Source organism: Gorilla gorilla, chromosome 3 (genome assembly GCF_029281585.2).
Source record: "Gorilla gorilla gorilla isolate KB3781 chromosome 3, NHGRI_mGorGor1-v2.1_pri, whole genome shotgun sequence".
Lineage (NCBI taxonomy): Eukaryota > Metazoa > Chordata > Mammalia > Primates > Hominidae > Gorilla > Gorilla gorilla.
In genome coordinates this window covers 207,672,939-207,696,920 of record NC_073227.2, presented here as the reverse complement: position 1 = coordinate 207,696,920, position 23,982 = coordinate 207,672,939, and the positions used below count along the sequence as shown (strand labels likewise).

General features: G+C 44.2%; 1 protein-coding gene across 5 annotated transcripts in view; it reads left to right on the top strand.

Moving 5' to 3' along the window:
• FAT1 (FAT atypical cadherin 1) overlaps positions 1 to 23,982 on the top strand; it is a 140,040-nt gene that overhangs the window by 11,297 nt on the left and 104,761 nt on the right. For all 5 annotated transcript variants that reach the window (XM_031010082.3, XM_055385839.2, XM_031010081.3 and 2 more), the window contains exon 2: positions 6,088 to 9,370. In XM_031010082.3, coding sequence (XP_030865942.3) covers positions 6,106 to 9,370 — 3,265 coding nt within the window. In that variant the 5' untranslated portion in view covers positions 6,088 to 6,105. The remainder of the gene's footprint in view (positions 1 to 6,087; positions 9,371 to 23,982) is intronic.

Genomic DNA, 23,982 nt, shown 5'->3' with positions numbered 1-23,982 from the left:
CTCCCTAATGAAGAAATATGAAGATATTAATATCTGATTTTTACTTGAAAAGTTATTTTTCTGCCGTATTTATAGATTTTCAGAGATCTATGCTAAAGATATTTAAGCTTTGGACTGGGAGCCCTTCTCCTTCAAGGCTGGACTAAGTAAACACTCTTTGTTTTGGCTTCGGAAAATGCATTTTAGAAATCCCAAATTGCAGTGAGTTTAAGTAGTGTGATCACCTTCTAAATATCAAAGTATAGCCCTTGGCTCAGATGGTCTTTGGAGTTTAATTTCCATAAGCAAAGGAGTTTAGGCGATAAGGTCCTTTTTGGATGAAATGGTGTTGGAGTCTCTCCCCCCTTCAGCTTTACTGTTTGTTTTGCATGAGAGCCACAGCCATTGTTTTGATCAGGGTGGTTTTTATAGTGAAACCTGAATTCTTGGTTCTTGGTTACATTACTGCACGGTTAACGATGTCTTCCAAAAAGTGTATTTTTTCATTTAATAATTTATTCTACTCACAGTAGCATTCTGTTAGCCAAGTTTGCAGAGTACATTCAGGTTTTTCAAAGATTTCAGTTAGGAATGTGGTCCACAAGTCTGTCCCAGCTGTATTGTGTCCCGTGAGAACTGGTGAGTAGGATGTGGAAGGTAATTGCATGTTTGGGAATCCAGTTGGGGATGAGTGGGTGGTGGGGGGGGTGCTGTGGTGGGACTGAGCACCTGGGACACCATGGGAAGAGAACAGCCGAAGCAGTCTGACGTGTTGGGCATGGTCTGTGTGTCTTAGGGGATGGAACAGTGCCAGAGCCTTCTGGTGGGGGGATGGAGGGGGAAGCAGCATGGCACATTAGCAAGTATTTTTTTTTGTTTTTGAGACAGAGTCTTGCTCTGTCACCTAGGCTGGAGTGCAGTGGTGCGATCTCAGCTCAGTGCAACCTCCGTCTCCCTTGTTCAAGCGATTCTCCTGCCTCTGCCTCCCAAGTAGCTGGGACTACAGGCGCACACCACCGCACCCAGCTAATTTTTGTATTTTTAGTGGAGACAGGGTTTCACCATGTTGGCCAGGATGGTCTTGATCTCTTGACCTCGTGATCCACCTACCTCGGCCTCCCGAAGTGCTGGGATTACAGGCGTGAGCCACCGCGCCCAGCTGGATTAGTGAGTATTTATATTATATAGAACTCCAAGTTCTAATGTTAGGCTTCAGCTGTACAAAAATCTTTATTTACACACTGTTTCTTATCACACCACTGTGCTGTGGTTCCCTTTCCTCCCTCAGTGGCCGACATCTCCCCTGTCAGGGCCTCCCATTTGGACCCTTCAAATCTTGGGGCTCTGCTCTTGGATTTTTTTTCTTCTGCCTGCTCTCTTCCTTGGTGATCTCATTCAGTTCTGTGGTTTTAAATACCATCTTTCATGTTCAGGCAACTCTCAAATTTCTATCTGCCGGCTGGAGTCTCCCACATATCTGCTGCCCACTCACAATCTTTACTTGGATAGCCTGTAGCTGTTCCCATCTTACCCTGTCCAAAACTGACCTCCCGATCTGCTCCCTGAGGCTGCTTCTCCTCCTGTCTCCCTCTCGGTTCCTGGCCCCCTTGTTCTCTACGCTCAGCAGTCTTTGGCATCTTCTCTGGTACTGCTCTCTCCTCCTTTCCCTCCCTCTCCCCACTCCAGTGCATCAGGCAACCTTGAAATAGATTCACAATCTGCCCCCCACCCCCGTTGTGCCCCAGCCCACACGCGCTCCGCCTGTGTTGTGGCTGCAGCCTCTGACTGCTCTGGTCGCCCTCCAGCTTCTGCCCTGGCTGCCCACACGTTTTTCCATTTTACTGAGACCGTGGCACTCCTCGGTTCAGAATCCGCTGGGGGACTTCTCATTTGATTCATACTAAACTCTAAAGTCCTAAAAATTCTCCTTTATCCACGAGTCCATACGGATCTTGAGAAAAAAAAAAGATTCAGGTTGGATGCAGTGGCTCACACCTGTAATCCTAGCAGTTCGGGAGGCCGAGTTGGGCGGATCGCTTGAGCCTGGGTGTTTGAGACCAGCCTGGGCAACCTGGTGAAACCCCGTCTCTATAAAAAACACAAACATGAGCCAGGCGTGCTGGTGGTTCCTGAGTATGTAAAATTCTGTCAGTCTAAATCTACAGACGCACCTATAGCCCCAGCTACTCAGGAGGCTGAGACTGGGGCCCGGAAAGCTCAAAGCTTCAGTGAGCCGTGATCGCACCACTGCACTCCAGCCTGGGTGAGAGAGCAAGACTCTGTCTAAAAAAGAAAAAAAAATTGAATAAATAAATGGAGGAAGATAGACAAATCAGTTTCTAGAAGAATTATGAATATTTTGGGTAGCGAAACTCTGTCTCTTAAGAATGGGCTACATGCAGTGACTTCCTTACCAAGAATACAGTACGGGGGGGGTGAAAGTAACCTGGCTGTGAAGAAACCTGGCAGACACTACCTCAGTCACGTGGTCAGGGGCAGCGTCAACATCGATACATCGTGTTGATTTTACCCCCTTGCTACGGTGTGGTGGAAACGACACTGTACCTCTGTGGCTTTTCTCCCCAAAACAGAACCCCAGTCTAATCAGGAGAGAAACGTCAGATTCCAGTTGAGGGACATCCTACAAAATACCTGACTAGTACTTCTGGAAACTGTCCAGATCATTAAAAGCAAGGAAAATCTGAGAAACGTACATTCCAGAGGAGCCTTAGGAGACGTGACAGCTAAATGTAAGGTGGTGTCTTGGAAGGGATTCTAGGATGGGGAGAAGGCCTTGGGTAAAATCTGAGCAAATTTGAGTGAAGTATGGACTGTAGTTGATGATGTGTCAGTACTGGTTTGTTAGTTGTATCTAGTATAATGTACTAAAGTGAGATGTTAACAGTAGGGGAAGCTCTCTTTGCAACTTTTCTGTAAATCTAAAAGCATTCTAAAATAAGGTTTATTTTTAAAAAGAACCCCCTTCATGATAGGTTCTCTCCCAGGATGTGCCCCGGCCTTACCGCTGTCCCTCAACCACTGTGCTCCAGCCACGTGGTCTCTTTCTGGCTTCCCTAATCTAGTGCTTCTCTGCGGGGTGTGACTTTCTGCCCTAGAGGGTGTTTGGCAGTGTCTCAAGATAGAGGTATTTTTAGTCATCACAGCTGGGTGATGAGGGGGATGCCACAGGCTTCATACTGGTGGGGACCAGGAATCATATTGAACACTCTACGTTGCCCCAAAGAATCTTAAGAGTTGCCCAGCATGTCACTAGTGTAAGCCCTGACCCTTTGAATTTAGGGTTCCCTCTTTTCCTTCAGGTTCCTGACCCTGGTCTCTCTTTGCCCTGCTTTAGTTTTCGCCTTAGCGCTTAATTATCAGCATCGGATATACTCTGTTTATTTGTCTGTCTGTGTCTGGCCAGGAAATGTATCTTCCATCAGGACTTGTTGGTAATTTGGTTCACTGTTGAATCCCCAGCGTCTAGAACTGCACCTGATACATAGTAGATGCTCATTAAACCTATGTAAAAGGAATTAATTAATGAAAGGGGTGAGTGGATGATAAAGACAACACATACTCATGCTAAAAAAAACCACAGTAGACAAAAATGCCACAGTAATCATTCCCTCAGCTACCTGTTTCTCTACCAGTTCTCCAGAAGTTACCACTGTTAACAGTTGCTTGTCTGCCTAGACTTTTCTGTCCATCTTAAAGTATATCCGTGGGTACATTTTATCTGCCCCCCTTCTCCTCTCTTAAATAAACATAAATAGGATCAGCTTCATTTTTCCAGTTTATATAGCTAGACATATGTCAACATACAGAGTGCTATCTTACCTTTTAATGGCTGCATGATAACTTTATACGTAGAATTAAGCAAAAATACTTCTAGTACTTGCAATAGAATCCTGGTGTAATATTTTTTTGTAAAATGGATGATGGTAAAAATGTCTCCTAAAACATAATGTGACTCCTAAAACAAAAGACACTGCTTGCTAAACATCATCCAAGTGTTTCTGGTTTTGTTTTTTTGTTTTTGAGACAGAGTCTAGCTCTGTTGCCCAGGCTGGAGTGCAGTGGCGCGATCTCGGCTCACTGCAATCTCTGCCTCCCAGGTTCAAGTGATTCTCCTGCCTCAGCCTCTGGAGTAACTGAGATTACAGGCTTGCTCCACCATATCCTGCTAATTTTTGTATTTTTAGTAGAGATGGGGTTTCACCATGTTTTGGCCAGGCTGGTCTCGAACTCCTGAGCTCAAGGGATCCGCCTGCCTTGGCCTCCCAAAGTGCTGGGATTACAGGTGTGAGCCATCGTGACCAGCCTCTTTATATGTATTTTTATTTCTAGTTTGTAAATCCTTTGGGATTGGGATCTTTGTCTTTTATTCCTTAACACCATGCAAGGTTCTGTCTAATAAGGTCCTCCATACCTGTAGGTTGAACTTTTTGTTTTGATAAAATTACAAGATTATTTTATAATATTCAAATTTCCCTGAGTATTAGAACTGTTGACTAAATGGAGATACTTAAAGAGATAGTTTTGGGAGAAAATTGTTTTCTTATTTTGTTTAAGTGATAATTGTTCTTCTGGAAGCCAAAAATCTGTCTAATTTCTGACTTTATCTGGAGAGGAGAAGGCATCATAGCTGAAGAACAAGTTAGGGTGGCCAACTGGAATGTGATTCAATATCAATTAAGCTTGAATTGCTTTAAGCACATCAGGTCTTTTTCTCCCTAAGGCAATGACTTATGGGGCAGAGTTGGCAGTAGCTAAGTTAAGATACTATAAATTAATGTTGTCGCACCAATTTCAACTGGGCTGTCAAACCCACCCTCCAGTTTGCTCTTCATTTACCTCTGGTAGCATTCACATTTTGTGAATATTAATTTGAGAGTCACTTTGCAAGATGACAGTGCTGTCCTTTGTGAAGCTGCGTTGATTTACAAGATGAATTTGTTGGCGAAGGGGAACAGTTGATCTGAAAATAACTGTCCTGCTTCCCTGGCCAGACCTCAGCCCAGTGGACTTCGCCCACCTTCCATTTGTCATTGTTAAAGGCAACGTTTTCTTCATTTCTTCAGTTTCTCTCTTTTCTCCGCCAGTCACCCAGGGACTGTCCTGCAGGGTCTGCCACCATGTATTAATAGACTGATTTGACCCTTGACGTGTGTTAGCTTAGAAGATTTAGCTTTTGTGTGTGTGTGTCATCTTCTCATGGAGGGGCCCAGGGTGACAGGTTGTTCGATGCCCTGAAGATAGGAGACATTCTGTGAACAACTGGTTGTTGACAGCAGTGGTGATAAAACATTGATATAGTTGGTAAAGTTTGCTTCACTGACTTAGAGAGGAAAAATGCTGTTTGACATCAGGCTGCTGAATTCTGGTTTTTCTTTCGTAAATCGCCTTTCTTTGGGGCTTATGTTGCTGATAAGTATTATACTTGATAAAATTATTTTAATACTTTTAAGTAGTTTTATAGAGCGAAATGAGACAATAAACCCTTACATTATGTAGGGAGTGAACTTAACCATTCTTATACAGAAATAATATAAATTCAGGATAAATTTTGAAATGAGATTACAGGCTGTTCTTATGGGGCGCCATGTTAAACCACTGCTGGTTTTTGTTTTTTTCTGAATTAGTTGTCAGAAGCTTTGCATTCTCACAATACTGTAGGGGCATTACGTTTGCCAGCTTTTGATCATTTAATTCGTTGTATGTAAGTAAATGTAAACAATGTTCATTAATTTTTAACAGTTGCTTATATTTGCCTTAACGATTTAAATACAAAAATATAACTTAGTTGTTACAGTTAGTAGCCTTTCATTTGATACTCATGAAGATTTTTGAGTCGTTTAAATATGAGAGAGAGGACCTTGTTGTTCAAAAATGAAAAGGAAGTTTTTGTTAAGCTTAGTAATTCTAGACATGTTACAAGAATGTTGATACTTATATTGGAAAACATGAAAAACATCCAAAACCGTTGCATTTATTTATATTCCATGTGTATGGAAAATATTTTTTTAATGAGAAGTTTAAAACAATATACACACTTTTGCTTGTTTTATTTCCCCAAGGTAACGATTCTGATTTCTTCTGTTTCAGATTCCCGACAGTTAAGCAATGGGGAGACATTTGGCTTTGCTCCTGCTTCTGCTCCTCCTCTTCCAACGTTTTGGAGACAGTGATGGCAGCCAACGACTTGAACAGACTCCTCTGCAGTTTACACACCTCGAGTACAACGTCACCGTGCAGGAGAACTCTGCAGCTAAGACTTACGTAGGGCATCCTGTCAAGATGGGTGTTTACATTACACATCCAGCGTGGGAAGTAAGGTACAAAATTGTTTCCGGAGACAGTGAAAACCTGTTCAAAGCTGAAGAGTACATTCTCGGAGACTTTTGCTTTCTAAGAATAAGGACCAAAGGAGGAAATACAGCTATTCTTAATAGAGAAGTGAAGGATCACTACACATTGATAGTGAAAGCACTTGAAAAAAATACTAATGTGGAGGCGCGAACAAAGGTCAGGGTGCAGGTGCTGGATACAAATGACTTGAGACCGTTATTCTCACCCACCTCATACAGCGTTTCTTTACCTGAAAACACAGCCATAAGGACCAGTATCGCAAGAGTCAGCGCCACAGATGCAGACATAGGAACCAACGGGGAATTTTACTACAGTTTTAAAGATCGAACAGATATGTTTGCTATTCACCCAACCAGCGGTGTGATAGTGTTAACTGGTAGACTTGATTACCTGGAGACCAAGCTCTATGAGATGGAAATCCTCGCTGCGGACCGTGGAATGAAGTTGTATGGGAGCAGTGGCATCAGCAGCATGGCCAAGCTAACGGTGCACATCGAACAGGCCAATGAATGTGCTCCGGTGATAACAGCAGTGACATTGTCACCGTCAGAACTGGACAGGGACCCAGCATATGCAATTGTGACAGTGGATGACTGCGATCAGGGTGCCAATGGTGACATAGCATCTTTAAGCATCGTGGCAGGTGACCTTCTCCAGCAGTTTAGAACAGTGAGGTCCTTTCCAGGGAGTAAGGAGTATAAAGTCAAAGCCATCGGTGGTGTTGATTGGGACAGTCATCCTTTCGGCTACAATCTCACACTACAGGCTAAAGATAAAGGAACTCCGCCCCAGTTCTCTTCTGTTAAAGTCATTCACGTGACTTCTCCACAGTTCAAAGCCGGGCCAGTCAAGTTTGAAAAGGATGTTTACAGAGCAGAAATAAGTGAATTTGCTCCTCCCAACACACCTGTGGTCATGGTAAAGGCCATTCCTGGTTATTCCCATTTGAGGTATGTTTTTAAAAGTACACCCGGAAAAGCTAAATTCAGTTTAAATTACAACACTGGTCTCATCTCTATTTTAGAACCAGTTAAAAGACAGCAGGCAGCCCATTTTGAACTTGAAGTAACAACAAGTGACAGAAAAGCGTCCACCAAGGTCTTGGTGAAAGTCTTAGGTGCAAATAGCAATCCCCCTGAATTTACCCAGACAGCGTACAAAGCTGCTTTTGATGAGAACGTGCCCATTGGTACTACTGTCATGAGCCTGAGTGCCGTAGACCCTGATGAGGGTGAGAATGGGTACGTGACATACAGTATCGCAAATTTAAATCATGTGCCGTTTGCAATTGACCATTTCACTGGTGCCGTGAGTACGTCAGAAAACCTGGACTACGAACTGATGCCTCGGGTTTATACTCTGAGGATTCGTGCATCAGACTGGGGCTTGCCGTACCGTCGGGAAGTCGAAGTCCTTGCTACAATTACTCTCAATAACTTAAATGACAACACACCTTTGTTTGAGAAAATAAATTGTGAAGGGACAATTCCCAGAGATCTAGGCGTGGGAGAGCAAATAACCACTGTTTCTGCTATTGATGCAGATGAACTTCAGCTGGTACAGTATCAGATTGAAGCTGGAAATGAACTGGATTTGTTTAGTTTAAACCCCAACTCTGGGGTATTGTCATTAAAGCAATCGCTAATGGACGGCTTAGGTGCAAAGGTGTCTTTCCACAGTCTGAGAATCACAGCTACAGATGGAGAAAATTTTGCCACACCATTATATATCAACATAACAGTGGCTGCCAGTCGCAAGCTGGTAAACTTGCAGTGTGAAGAGACTGGTGTTGCCAAAATGCTGGCAGAGAAGCTCCTGCAGGCAAATAAATTACACAACCAGGGAGAGGTGGAGGATATTTTCTTTGATTCTCACTCTGTCAATGCTCACATACCACAGTTTAGAAGCACTCTTCTGACTGGTATTCAGGTAAAGGAAAACCAGCCTGTGGGTTCCAGTGTAATTTTCATGAATTCCACTGACCTTGACACTGGCTTCAATGGAAAACTGGTCTATGCTATTTCTGGAGGAAATGAGGATAGTTGCTTCATGATTGATATGGAAACAGGAATGCTGAAAATTTTATCTCCTCTTGACCGTGAAACAACAGACAAATACACCCTGAATATTACCGTCTATGACCTTGGGATACCCCAGAAGGCTGCGTGGCGTCTTCTACATGTCGCGGTTGTCGATGCCAATGATAATCCACCCGAGTTTTTACAGGAGAGCTATTTTGTGGAAGTGAGTGAAGACAAGGAGGTACATAGTGAAATCATCCAGGTTGAAGCCACAGATAAAGACCTAGGGCCCAACGGACACGTGACATACTCAATTCTTACAGACACAGACACATTTTCAATTGACAGCGTGACGGGTGTTGTTAAAATCGCGCGCTCTCTGGATCGAGAGCTGCAGCACGAGCACTACTTAAAGATTGAGGCCAGGGACCAAGCCAGAGAAGAGCCTCAGCTGTCCTCCACTGTCGTTGTGAAAGTATCACTAGAAGATGTTAATGACAACCCACCTACATTTATTCCACCTAATTATCGTGTGAAAGTCCGAGAGGATCTTCCAGAAGGAACCGTCATCATGTGGTTAGAAGCCCATGATCCTGATTTAGGTCAGTCTGGTCAAGTGAGATACAGCCTTCTGGACCACGGAGAAGGAAACTTTGATGTGGATAAACTCAGTGGAGCAGTTAGGATCGTCCAGCAGTTGGACTTTGAGAAGAAGCAAGTGTATAATCTCACTGTGAGGGCCAAAGACAAGGGAAAGCCAGTTTCTCTGTCTTCTACTTGCTATGTTGAAGTTGAGGTGGTTGATGTGAATGAGAACCTGCACCCACCCGTGTTTTCCAGCTTTGTGGAAAAGGGGACAGTGAAAGAAGATGCACCTGTTGGTTCATTGGTAATGACGGTGTCGGCTCATGATGAGGACGCCGGAAGAGATGGGGAGATCCGATACTCCATTAGAGATGGCTCTGGCGTTGGTGTTTTCAAAATAGGTGAAGAGACAGGTAAATATGTTTTTATTGCTCTCGTTTGATGCCCTCTTCCATTTTTTTTTTTTTTGTTTTTAACCATCTGCCCTGTGGCAGCTTCTTCAAAATTCCCTGTTGCTCTTTGGGCTCGGTATAGAAGTGCGTGTGAATATTTTTTTGGCCCGGCTGCTGTATGTAGGTGTGTTTATTCGTAGTAAGCCATGAAGATGGAAACAAAAGGGCCTGAATGATTTAAGTGGCGTAAAGTGAGTAAAAGACCAGGGATACATTGAAATTGTTATCACTGATACTGATCTCCAAATTTGTACTCTATTATCAAAAGCATCATTATGGTTTTGTTCTGACTTTGAGAAGTCTTTCCAACTTTTTTCAGTCTGTGTATTTGCAGGCTCATACTTAGAACAACTACTGCTACCATCTGGCGTGCCATTCAGAGGTTGCACACGGGCAAAGTTACCCAGTGCAGAGATGATGTGCCAAAACTTCTCTAAGGTGCTCTTCACTTAGTACCTCGTCTTGGTTTTGGTCGAGAGGCAGAGGCAGGGTAGTGGCATGCTGAACTGAAAAGACCTGGCTTGGAATCCTGGCTCTTCTAGTTGGTAATTGGTGATCCTGGACAAGCAAATGACTTCTTAGAACTAGCTTTTTCCTCTTCTACATGGGGACACTTAGAAATACCGGAAGGTTTAAGTGAGAGTAAAGTGAAATAACACGGGAAAACTCCTGACGTGTGGTAGATTTATTCATGGTAGCAGTGCTTTGTTGTTAATACCGAAGGTTCTGAAACCGGGACCTCCAAGGCAGCAGTCCAAGCTAGAAAGTACGTGTGTTGCACTTTGTACATACCTCAGTCCTGCTGTGCAGATATTGTAGTTATATGTCAATATGTCCTGGTGGAGTGTGAGCCTTTCAGGGCAGGCTTTTAGCCCCTGCATCTTCTGTCTTTAGCACCTAGCAAAAAGTGCCTGGCACATAGAAGCTGTTCAATCAGTGTTAAAAGACTGCAGGAGTAAATGAGCGAATGTGTTGCCTCTTCATGTCCTGCCCTCTGAGAATGATAGTGGACATAGAAAAGGGGTGATCATAGCACTCATCAGCAATAGGTGGGTCTCAGTTTGTTTACTAATCTCACCCATGTGTACTTTATAAATCTGTGCATTTTAAAAGGGACCTTTTTAAAATTACCTTTAAACTTTATATATTCAGTAATACCACACACACAAAAAACCAAAAGAGTCTTCAGTCAACACCCACCCTGGGATCCATGCCATCTAATAGGTGTGTAGCACATGAAAAATGTAACTGCTGTTTAGAAATACATTATTTTGGGCTGGGTGCGATGGCTCACGCCTGTAATCGCAGCACTTTGGGAGGCGCAGGTGGGAGGATTGCTTGAGGCCAGGAGTTCAAGACCAGCCTGGGTAACAGCAAAACCTCGTTCCTACCAAAAAAAAAAAAAAAAATGCTAGGGTGGTGGTACACCTGTAGTCCCAGCTACTTGGGAGGCTGAGGTGGGAGGATGGCTTGAGTCCAGGAGGTCGAGGCTGGAGTGAGCTGTGATTGTGCTGTTGCACTCCAGCCTGGGCAACAGAGCCAGACTGTCTCAAAAAAAAAAAAGTTATTTTGGAAGTTGTAATATATTTTTTGTGCTTCTGTTAATGCAAGGAATTCTTTCTCTGTCGGTTATGTGCCACTAGCATATGGCCTATGTATTAAGTCTGCAGACTATATATCACTATCTAAAATACCCATAATTAGTTTATTTCAAGAGAAACTAGCATAATCAGCAGCATTTGATAATCCTCTGAAGAGCAGAATGTCTTTTTTATCATTTTATCTGTCCAGTATAAGTTAGAATTTTCAAATACTGTTTCAACATAGAAAAATACCCCAAATTTAACAACTGAAGCTGAGTCAAACTGTTTTTGTAAAATTTTTGAAGAACAGTTATTCCTACTTTTTTTCCTTCTCCAAAGTAGGTTTCAAAAGCCTATAAAGAACTGTTAAAAGTTAAAGTTGAGACAAAATGGAACCAAAACCTTAATTTAAATTCTCTTCGTGACTTTGTATGAACACTGCCTTTTGGGTTTTTTCTTTCAAGTGAAGAAGAGTATTTTTATTGTTGCTTTTTAAGGAATCATTTCGAAACTAGTATTTTTCACCTATACATTTAAGAGATTGGGATATTTTTACTACCAAGAAAAAAAAAAATAAGGAAACAACCAGCCAAACGAGGTGGTGTCCCAAAATAAATTTATGGTATTTTCCAGAAAGGGCAGTGCCAGACTTTTCCAGTAGTAATTTAGTGGGAGGGCGGGGAGGTGTTGGGATTGTGGGCAGTGTGATTGGTAAGTATATAAGAAACTGTGTGTAAATATTGAGATTTAAAGGTGAGAGAGAAGCTGGAAATTTGTAGGTCGTTTATTCTGTGGTCCTTGCTTTACAGAGAAAGTAAGTAGTGTACAGTAGACTTATGTTTATATGCTTTTGGAAATGAATAAAAGTGATAGAATAATATTTACACATTGGACCTCGTATTCATTACAAGATACATTTTTTGGCAGAAGAATTATCAGCCCAAGTTATTTCTTCAGAGATTCCTGGCAGGACAATTGGTATCACAGTGTAGAAACTCCTTTAGGAAAAATCAGTATATTTTTTTGGCTAAAATTAGGCATGCTAATTATTCACTTGGAGTGTGTCTTAACTAATTTCTAGGGCATGAAGGAAGTGTGGAAAGATGTGTGTCAGGTGAAGAGATGGAGGGGCAGTTGAGGAACACCTGTGGGGGCCGCCAGAGACTGCACTACAGCTCCGTGTGCCTTGACGTGCACCCGGCCCAGGCCAGGCTGGTGCTTGCTGGAACTTCACTCCCTGCACATTGCCCATGTCCGCCAGGGTCTTCTTTGCCTAACTCTGGGGCATTTAATATTGCGCTAATTAATATGAGCCTGTGCAGGAGTGCTGTGGCTCTGGGGACCAACAACCTGTCCACGTAACTGTTTGCTTCTTGTCTTTGACTTAAAGCTACTAGTGTTGGTTGAGTATTATAACCAAATTTTTGTCATATTTTACCTATTTCAACCTAGTCAAATATGTGTATCATTTATATACTTTTCGCAGAACAGAGAACCTATCCAGCAAGCTGAATGAAGTTCTATTTTAAGATCTTTCCTTTTCTTCTCTTTAAATCTGCTTAAATTGGAAACATCCTCAAAAAGTAGTTTTCTGTTTTTGTAGAAGTAGAAATTCTATGGACTACCTAAAAATCTGTCACCAAATGGACAGTCCTGTTAGCTCCGTGTTGTTAGCTCCGTGGTTTGTACATGTTCTGCAAATGGCTTTGCAGCGAGAGAAAGCGTAGTGGCAGAGTGGGGATGGCGGGCGCGGACTCTGCAGGTCTCGCGGTATCATCTGCCCTTCCTGGAGGGGCCTCTGGATGTTGGTGAACTGTTCTGACAGATCATGCCACGTGACTGCCCTTCCATGTGAGGTTTGGAAGGGGAGAGGGCCATGTGAAAAATTATTTGGAAAGTCGGTCTCGTTAGAGAGCCAGTTTCCAGAGCTCTAATTAAGATTCTCCTCCTCAGATTGCTGTCTGTAAGGTCTGCAGTGAGGATTATAAAGTAGATTTAACAAAGATGTTTAGTGGAGTAAAGATCTTTGAAGCATGTGTAATCCCACATTCAGGGTTCGGTCTGCCTGCCACACGTCTCAGCATCCAACCCCCTCTTCTACTTCAGATCCATTCTCTGTTGCTTTGTTGTAAGCCTCAACAGGTTTTCCTGTAATTAAAGCAGAATAAAATCTGGAGCATCCCTCTTGTGGGTGTGTGGAATGAATTTGGTGTAGTGTTCTTAGCTGGTGGGTACTTAGCAAGTTAATGATTACTTGAGCACCAATGAAATGCTGCCGCTTTTTGTTCATTTTTAAAACTAAGGGAATGTCTAGAAAAATGCCTGGCCAGAAGATTTTGTAGAAATTGTGAATAGAAGTTGGTGTTGAAGCAGTGTTGGGTTGAGGTCTGTTCCCTGATGTGTGTATTGCGTACAGGATGCCCTGGAATGTGTTTGACCTTCAGTCTAGAGTAGTTTGGTTCTCTTTTTGGCTGTTATGTTAGTATACAAAGCAGCCCAGGACGAGTGTTTCCCCTTCTGACTCTACTTATTTGGGGAGCCCGTGTTTTTCATTAAGATAAGAGCAGATTTCTAAACATATTACTGCTGTGTTACTTTTAGCATCCCAATCCTGGTTTCAGGATTGAAATTTACGTTTTGATGAAAAGACTGGGAATGAATTAATATGGAAGTGCAGCCGTTGTCACAACTTCAGTCAACATTCATGAAATACAGGAAGGGAAATGAGGACATTTTTCTTAAGAGAAAACGGCTGCATTCACACGATGGAGAGTGTTGGAGCACCATCCCTGTGTCACCTGTGTGGAGGTCGGCTCCTGGCCTCATCCCTGTGTCACCTGTGTGGAGGCCGGCTCCTGGCCTCATCCCTGTGTCACCTGTGTGGAGGTCGGCTCCTGGCCTCATCCCTGTGTCACCTGTGTGGAGGCCGGCTCCTGGCCTCATCCTTGTGTCACCTGTGTGGAGGCCGGCTCCTGGCCTCATCCCTGTGTCACCTGTGTGGAGGCCGGCTCCTGGCCTCATCCCTGTGTCACCTGTGTGGAGGTCGGCTCCTGGCCTCATCCCTGTGTCACCTGTGTGGAGGCCGGCTCCTGGCCTCATCCCTGTGTCACCTGTGTGGAGGTCGGCTCCTGGCCTCATCCCTGTGTCACCTGTGTGGAGGTCGGCTCCTGGCCTCATCCCTGTGTCACCTGTGTGGAGGTCGGCTCCTGGCCTCATGTCTGTGTCACCTGTGTGGAGGTCGGCTCCTGGCCTCATGTCTGTGTCACCTGTGTGGAGGTCGGCTCCTGGCCTCATCCCTGTGTCACCTGTGTGGAGGCCGGCTCCTGGCCTCATCCCTGTGTCACCTGTGTGGAGGTCGGCTCCTGGCCTCATGTCTGTGTCACCTGTGTGGAGGTCGGCTCCTGGCCTCATCCCTGTGTCATCTGTGTGGAGGCTGGCTCCTGGCCTCATGTCTGTGTCACCTGTGTGGAGGTCGGCTCCTGGCCACATCCCTGTGTCACCTGTGTGGAGGTCGGCTCCTGGCCTCATCCCTGTGTCACCTGTGTGGAGGTCGGCTCCTGGCCTCATGTCTGTGTCATCTGTGTGGAGGTCGGCTCCTGGCCTCATCCCTGTGTCACCTGTGTGGAGGCTGGCTCCTGGCCTCATCCCTGTGTCACCTGTGTGGAGGTCGGCTCCTGGCCTCATCCCTGTGTCACCTGTGTGGAGGTCGGCTCCTGGCCTCATCCCTGTGTCACCTGTGTGGAGGTCGGCTCCTGGCCTCATGTCTGTGTCATCTGTGTGGAGGTCGGCTCCTGGCCTCATCTCTGTGTCACCTGTGTGGAGGTCGGCTCCTGGCCTCATGTCTGTGTCACCTGTGTGGAGGTCGGCTCCTGGCCTCATCTCTATGTCACCTGTGTGGGGGTCGGCTCCTGGCCTCCCGGCTTAGGTGCACACAAGGTGAGTGCATTTCTACAGTGGGAACGGAAGGGAATTCTGGCCCAGGTTAACCTGATTGTTGACCTCAGTCAGGGAAAATGTTTCTGGAGCTTCTGTCTGGTTCTGCAGAACTCTGAATGTTTCAGCTATTTATTATTCATTCAAGTTAGAAACCCTTTTCCTCATATAAAGTAGGATATTTTACTTACATCCTGGGACCCCTGCTCCTGCTGCACAACCTCCTGTGACAGGAGATGGAATGTGGAGGAGGCTGATGGGCCCCGGATCCTGACTAAAGGGTCTGCAACTGGCTGAGAGTTGGGTGGCTGCTGGAAGCCTGGCCTGCTGTGGTGGGACCTGATGCCCTGTGGGAGCTGGGGCTAGAATTCCTGGCAGCAGGAACTTGATTAGAGACTGGTGGGAGGCCCGGCAGAGAGTTAAAAAATGTGCTGGTGAAAGGGCTTTTGTGTTGCTGGCTCCTCCCTGAAGTGGCAGCAGCTGCTGTCCTCTTGGCTCTTTTTGTTCTCCTCCTAGGAAAGCTTAAGAGAAAAGAAACTCATTTCCCAGCCACAGGGAGACTGGAAGTTGCGTCTTGGCAGAAATGATGTTGCCACAGTGTGTTGTTGCTGGGTTCTGGGATAAAAATCTTTTGTGTGTGTGTGATTCTGAGTCAAGCAGGGCATGGTAATAATTTCTACCAGGGGAAGGGTCCTTCTTTGAATCAGGAAGATGTTAAGGTGAAAATAGGATCTAGTTGAAATCCTAAGGAAGTTCCATTTTCTTACTAAACAAAACAGAGACTCAGCTTTTATTTAGTTATTTGTATGATGTTTACCACGTTGATGCGTTACTGACTGAACAAGTCTAGCCTGGAAAGGCTGTGGACGGGAACTCGGGGGACTGTGATTCAGGGCCGTCCCACGTTGTGGAGCAGCACGCGGTGACGCTTACGGTGCTGTGATGTAATTCTCAGAGTGTGCAGGGGCCGGTACCCGGAGGTGTGGGGTGGAAACAGCTTACGTCACACAGGCCGGCTTCGTCCTCATGCTGTCAGTGGTAATGACACTGGTGGTGAGCGTCAGTCTAGTAATAACCACGACACTGAGTGTCACAGCCGGGTACTGGGCCCGGCATTCTGTGTGTGCCAGTCCATTTAATTCTCACAACCACCGGGTGGACTCTGTTATCCCTACGTTACAGGATGAAACGTCAATGAGAGGTTAAGTAACTTGCCCAAGACTTCTTGGGTGCTAAGTGCCAGAACCGCATTTTACTCCTCTTACTCTTTCAAGAATGATCTAAGGATGCTGTAAGGGAGCCTGTTCAAAAACGACTAGTGAAGTGGGTTTCTGTGCTAAGCTGGGTTAGGCTGGGTTGCAGCCTTGAATCCTAGATTCGATGCTTGGTCCTGAAGGAGTCTTGAATGTAAGAATCTTCCAGTATTTTTACTCTGAATGACATATTGCTATTTAGCACGATTAGGAGGACAGGAGTTTGAATTCCGTCGCGGTGGCATTCAGCAAGTCAAGATCATGCCAGCGAAGGCGTGGGTGAATCCAGGTGAGAGCAGGTAGCTTCCCTTGTCTCATTGGCCATTGAAGAGATGGACAGGTGTCATACTTGTGTTTGCAGTTGTAAAAGTATGATTTCATCGGTAAAAATGCTGCCCATCTGAACTGGACAGGACGTTAATTGTTGGAAGGCTTTTCTTGTGGAAACCATGTCTGAGATGGTGGTTGGGGTCCCAGCTTTCACGCCTGCACGCCGAAGCTAACCTGATTTGTACCTCCCTCTGCATCGAGTTACATGAGGCCATCGTTCCCTTGCCTTGTCCTCCTTGGTGCCTCGGCGTCAGCAGCTGTCCTCCTGGCCATCTAGTACGGGGTGAGAAAGCCAGAGTAAGCTTACTCACCGTCCCCCTCGCCAGGGAACTGTTTTGTGTCTAAGGATGTTTAAGGATTGGGTGTTCGTAATTTGTTGAGTGACCTGTGTGTGTAGAAGTTTAATGTTCACTTAATACCTGGTCTGTTCTTTCCATATTACCTACCGTGTACAACTATGAAAATTGAAAAGATTTTAAGCTTTAGGTGTTAGTTTAAACGTTGGAGATTTTCTTACCATGTAGTTCCCATTGTTTTTACTTTTTGGATTATTTTAGTTTGTAGGGCTGGATTTGTCACGTTTTTATTTATTAGTGTGTGTTTTGTGTAGTGTTATTTTGCAGTTGCCTTTCTGGCATTTTTTTTTTTTTTTCAAACAGCAGACCATGCTGCTTATAAATAGTGCATGCTCCATACAAGACATAGTGCCACAAAGCACAATCTTTTCTGTCTTTGTTACTAGGAATAAATGGACTTGGAAAGATTGCCGTTCAAGGGCACATGCCTGTGCTTGTTGAATTGGCAGTTCTCCAGTTTCACAGCAGTGACAGTAAGTCTAGGAAACTATTCACATATATACTTCAAGGGCCAGTCTTATCAATTAACTTGCCTTGCCAGTTCCAGCAATACCGTATCTCCTTCGAATATCTGATACCACGTTGAACTCGGTCCATTGCTAGGCCTCCGAGTGGCTCAGCCTGTTGAATGGGATTCTTTAGAATGTCTTACTCATTTCATGTTGGGGAGAGTCTACTAATACAGTCTTTTTAGTTTTAAATCAATTGGTTTTTTGTTCTTTTTAATAAAAGTTACTCAGCTATTTGTGTAGTTTCTGAAGACTGCTTTCTGGTTTGTGATAATTTAACCATATTCTTATCACAGGTAAGCTTTTTCTTCTTAATCATCATCAGCATATAATTATAGTTAATGTTCCGTGAGTACTTGCCGTGTACAGGCCCTATTTTATGGTCTTTCCATAGACTGTCTCATTAGATTGTCACAATAATTAGTGAGTAAAATTACGTGGTGTTATACTCTGCTCATGGAGTTCATGTCAGTGCCAAATTATAAAAACACGACAAATGATGGAAATTATGATGCACGTCGACTTTGTGCCATTGAATTTTGAAATATTCTGTTGCATTTTTTAAGTAAAGTAGTGCGTACCAGTTGATGTAGTTTATGGTGTGATGCATTAGAAGGCATTCTGACAATACAGACATGATTCTTGAGCTGAGGTGTTCCATCTATCACAGAATCCTCCTTAACCCGTTTCACTGTCTCCCATCGCACAGGGTCCAGTCTCTCCGGGGCGGAGCCGCATTGCCCTAACAGGCCTCCCTGCTCTCCCATTTAACATCACCCGTGCTTCCCTCATTGGCTCCTGTGCAGCACTGGTGCCTCAGCCCCTGCCCTGTGCAGCCCTCTACCCCTCTGTGCCTCGCCGTTTTCTGTCTCCCTGCCTTTGGGCATACAGTGGTCAGCTCGTATTATCTCATAACTCTGCTTAATAAAGCTTTCTTGACAGCCCTCTTCGTTACATGGAGCTATTTCTTATCTTTTATGTACTTAAAAATATGACTGCAGTATTACTCTAGTGTAATTGTTTATTTACAGGCGCCTTTCCTCTAGATTGTCAGCTCTTTGTGGGCGCACCCTAAGTCTTTGAATGCTTGATGTATATAACAGGCACTCAATGCATAATGGTTAGGCTGGCCTGGTAAGCCATCGTGGGGTCTCCGGGGAAACCTTTCCTTCAAGCCAGGTAGCCTTTGCTTCTCTTCGCTGCGGGGGCACTTCCTGTGTGTTCCTCTGTTGTAGTGTATGACTCAGTGCGCGGCCTGTCTGTGACTTCATCCGTCTCCATGAACTCAAGGACACAGTCCAGCGTAATCATCTTTCTGCCCTCTTCTAAGCACAGTGGCTGATAGAGCAGTAAGTAGCCCTCATTTGTTTTGTGAGCAAATAGATTGTAACATACAGTAATTGTAGTTGTGAAGGTTGAGCGAAGCTTCTTTTCTGCCACCCTGGACACCTATTTGTAGGCTCCAAAACAGTGGTTCTTAATGGCTTTGGCATCACAGAAACTTTGAGAATCTGTGGAAAGCTGTATATTCTTTCTTCAGAGAGACTGATTTGATTCAATACCAAGGGGCTCAGTGAAGTGCCGAACCTGTGTTCATGCACTGTCCGTCTTCTTGGAATCCTGGTTTTGAGATCCTCTGTTCTGGAGGTTCCAGGGTTATCAGTCCTCACAAATTCTCATAAAGGAGGACCAGCGGGTAAGGATAATGGTGATGATGATGATGGCAGTGATGACAGTGACAGTGACAAGCATTTTTATAATGCCTTACAACCTGCAAGTATTTCTACATACATTATATGGTGCTTAATGTAATAGAGAAATAAAACCTGTATAAAAATTATAAATGAGCTAGATAAACCTTCACAATGGACAGGTCACTTTTCTATATATTTGTACATGTGCCTGAAATGATTTAGGAGAAACCGTCATTCAAGGCTGTTTCCAAGTGAAATAAGAACCTGTAGTTCTTTATATACCTGTTTCATCAGATGTTCTGTCTCCCCGTTGAGGCATACAGCACAAATAAAACGGATATAATGAACAGTGTGCATCATCCCTCGTACAACACAAATAAAATAAAATAGATAAAATGAATAGTGTGCCTCATCCCTCGGAGAGCATGGGGATCGGTTTCTGGACCGTCCGCGCACACCCACATCTGTGCGTTCTGACATCCCACGGCCGGCGCTCCACAGACGCTGCGCTTTCGCGTGCTGTGAGTACTGTATTTTTGATTTGCCTTCAGTTGAAAAGAGTTCATGTGTAAATGGGCCTGTGCAGTTCAAACTCTTGTTGTCCAGGGATCATCGGTATCTTGTTTAAGTTAAGCAGCTTTCTAGGCCAGGCTTTGGTCTTTAGTTTTGCCAGCTTACCATGGAAAACCCTTGATGCCACACCGCTAGTATTCCTTTACTTATTAAGGCAATCTGTCAGGAAACTCAGGCCTCTAATGATAAAGTTAGCTCCCTTGGCAGACAGAATTAATTAATTAATTGTTTTCTGAGACAGAGTCTCGCTTTGTTGCCAAGGCCAGAGTCGAGTTGCAGTGGCTCAATCTCTGCCTGCTGCAGTCTCCACCTCCAAGTTGAAGTGATTCTCCTGCCTCAGCCTCCCAAGTAGCTGGGATTACAGGTGTGCACCACCACACCCAGCTAATTTTTCTATTTTTACTAGAGACGAGTTTTTGCCGTGTTGGCCAGGCTGGTCTCGAACTCCTGATCTCAAGTGATCTGCCCACCTTGGCTTCCCAAAGTGTTGGAATTACAGGCGTGAGCCACTGTGCCCAGTCCAGAATTTTTATTTAAATGGACTTGCTGTATGTTCTTTGACCTCTATGGAAAATAGCCCTGCCATAAGTTCTTAGTTAAAAGAGTCTCCAAAATGCATTTGTGGGTCCTGGTTTGCTTTTAGCTTTCTATTAATTTTTTTACTTGCCTCTTTATTCTTAGGGCTGCTTGACATTAGACTGTCTCAGACGTCCGTGTTCCTCTTATCACAGTGCTTGGCACAGGGCTGGTACCGAGTAGCTGCCTGCTCAGGGGGTGTTCGTCTTTTTGTAGATCCTGTGCATGTTTGTCCCATGATCCTCTTCTTTCGATTTGTTGCCCAGCTGAAGGTGTTTACATATTTAAGTGAAAAAAGGCGGGTTTCTCATGTAAATACCAAGTTAGTTTGTTGGTTGAGGCAACAAAATGGAAATCAGTTATTTTTTAAGGATCTAAAAAATTTTAAAAAGAAGTGTTTTTTCTTAATAGTGTGGCAAGCTCATTTACAAGATGGAAACTGATTAGGAAAGTATGAACGTGAGTAATATCCATATGTGGTTTTAATTGGCAGAATGTTGATTTCAGAAAGAAGTCACACGAAGTTTCATATCTACAAAGTATCAAGTTTAGAGTTTAAGGTCAGTGATTTTTAAAATAAGTGTTCTAGGGCCTATGGCCGGGCGCTGTGGCTCCCGCCTGTAATCCCAACACTTTGGGAGGTGAAGGCGGGCGGATCATCTGAGGTCAGGAGTTCAAGATCAGCCTGGCCAACATGGTGAAACCCTGTCTCTACTAAAAATACAAAATTAGCTGGGCCTAGTGGCGCACACATGTAGTCCCAGCTGCTCCAGAGGCTGAGGCAGGAGAATTGCTTGAATCTGGGAGCTGGAGGTTGCAGTGAGTCGAGATTGTGCCACTGCCCTCCAGCCTGGGGGACAAGAGTGAAACTCCGTCTCAAAAATGTGTGTGTGTGTGTGTGTGTGTGTGTGTGTGTGTGTGTGTGTGTGTTTTATATATAATACATATTAAAAATTATTTTAGCATGTTTAAAAAATCTGCTTTTGTCATTTGACTTCCACCAGAATATAAGGCTGAAACTTGACTCTGTCCGTGTCTGTATCACTTACTTAGGAACTGACTGGCATCTAGGCATCCAGCCAATACTGGTTGAATGCGTAAAATTTAAAATTGAAATAGATTGTAACAAAATACTAAAGGGAAACGCTTATCTAAATAACTATTGTTGAGAAAGCCCTTTTAAATTTTCCTTTTTAATATAGTTAAGGCTGCTCTTCCACTTGAGACACCCTGTCTCCCATACCTTCCAAAATTACAAGAATAAGAACAACAAAGCAGTTTAGTAGCAATGCGGGTTCCTCTTTGTTTCTGCTTTGCTTACCTAGGAGCAGCCTCCTTTGTGAGATTGAGTATCTAGATTCTGAGGCTGGCCTTCCAGGTGAATATACCTGAGTTACGTGTTGTGTCCTTGGGCTGTAGAGTAGTGCTATTGCCTGTATCATCCTCTGGATTGAAAAGTATTTCTTTTGTTTTAAGTATAAAAGATGAGTATACATTGCCATTGCATATTATTCAGCAAAAACTTGAACTCTAAAAAACATTCAGATTAGTAGGATCTATTTTTGTTTGTATCATTATTGATGAATTTCTTAAAACTTAAGAAAATAGTTACTTCTAGAGATTCACAGATTATTTTTGAAACTGTTGGTTTTCTGGATTAAATTGACCTCACCCAACTATCCTTTGAAAAAGCTGTTTTGTATTTTTGTTTTGTTTTGTTTTTGTTTTGAGATGGAGTCTCGCTCTGTTGCCCAGGCTGGAGTGCAGTGGCACGATCTTGGCTCCCTGCAACCTCTGCCTCCTGGGTTCAAGTGATTCTTCTGCTTCAACCTCCTAAGTAGCTGGGATTACTGGCACCCGCCGTCATGCCTGGCTAATTTTTGTATTTTTTGTAGAGACAGGGTTTCACCATGTTGGCTAGCTGATCATGAACTCCTGACCTCAGGTGATCCGCCTTCCTCAGCCTCCCAAAATGCTGGGATTACTGGTGTGAACCACTGTACCCGGCCTGTTTTGTATTTTAAGTGTCTTGGTTACTTCTGTGGAGAGGTGCAATTTACTTAAAACCAAACCCTTTCTTTTAAAGCCTGGTTGAATAATGGGGGGAAATTTAGTGACCAGACTCTTTTAAGAAAAATAATATGTATGTAAACTAAAAGTAGTTTTCTTATTTTAGTAACTATATCTAAGTAAAAGTTTTTTAAAACTCATTTGTTCTTTGTCAACTCTTCTTGCTACTTAGGAACTCTGATTCTAAACCTTCCACTCATATAAATAGAAAATTATCAGTAGCTAGTTCAGTTAACTTCATTATTCTATTTAAAAGTAACTCTTTAGGATGATTAAAGGAAGGAAAGGAAACCGTTGTGGAAGTTGTTCACTGTGTATTTGAGTAGAAATCTGCTCATAGCAAGTTGCATTTGAGAGAGGTTGAGCGTTATGAGAAATGGGGAGATGGTGGTTAGGTTAGATGAGAGGCAGGTTGAATTTGGGAGAGGTTGAGTGTTGTGAGGAATGGGGAGATGGTGGTTGGGTTAGATGAGAGGCAGGCTGAATTTGAGAGAGGTTGAGTGTTGTGAGGAATGGGGAGATGGTGGTTGGGTTAGATGAGAGGCAGGCTGAATTTGAGAGAGGTTGAGTGTTGTGAGGAATGGGGAGATGGTGGTTAGGTTAGATGAGAGGCAGGCTGAATTTGGGAGAGGTTGAGTGTTGTGAGGAATGGGGAGATGGTGGTTGGGTTAGATGAGAGGCAGGCTGAATTTGAGAGAGGTTGAGTTTTATGAGAAATTGGAAGATGGCGGTGGGGTTGGATGAGAGGCAGGCTGAATTTGGGAGAGGTTGAGTTTTATGAGAAATTGGAAGATGGCGGTGGGGTTGGATGAGAGGCAGGCTGAATTTGGGAGAGGTTGAGTTTTATGAGAAATTGGAAGATGGCGGTGGGGTTGGATGAGAGGCAGGTTGAGTTTGGGAGAGGTTGAGTGTTGTGAGAAATTGGAAGATGGCAGTTGGGTTAGATGAGAGGCAGGTCAAGTTTGTGAGATGTTGAGTTTTGTTAGAAATAGGAAGATGGTGGTTGGATTAGTAGATGAGAGGCAGGTTGAGTTTGGGAGAGGTTGAGTGTTATAAAGAGTGGGGAAGATGGTGGTTGGGTTAGATGAGAGGCAGGTTGAGTCTGGGAGAGGTTGAATCTTGTGAGGAATGTGGAGATGGCTGTTAGGTTAGATGAAATAGATGAGAAACTCAAGTGGAATAAGTGTAGGCAAATCCAGAGCTGAACTGAAGCGTTTTATTGTCTTTGGGCCAATATTAAGTATTGTGAAGGAAATTACAGAGAATGGCATTTAGCCTTTTGTTGGGAAACAAACCATCCCAAAACCTCATAGCTGAGAACAGCCTCCACTCATTTGGGTCACTGTTCTGTGGGTGGGCGATTTGGGCTGGGCTCAGCTGGGTGTTTCCTTGGCTGTTTTCCACGGGCTGACTCATGTTTGATCAGTTGCTGTTGAGCTCGAGGGCCCTGCTCCTGGGAGGTGGCTGGGTGTTCGCTGCAGGCAGCAGCTCCTAGGCCCCATGTCTGTGATCATCCCTCAGCCTGTCCTGGACCTGTTTACATGGTGGTCTCGGGGTTCCGGGTGCTCGAGGAAAGCAGCAAATCCGCTGGGCCAAGGCTCAGAACTCCTCCACTGTCATCTCCCACGTGCTGTGACACAGTTCGTTCATCCAGCCACAGGTAGGGAGGTAGGCTAACCTTGCTGAGAGGAGCTGC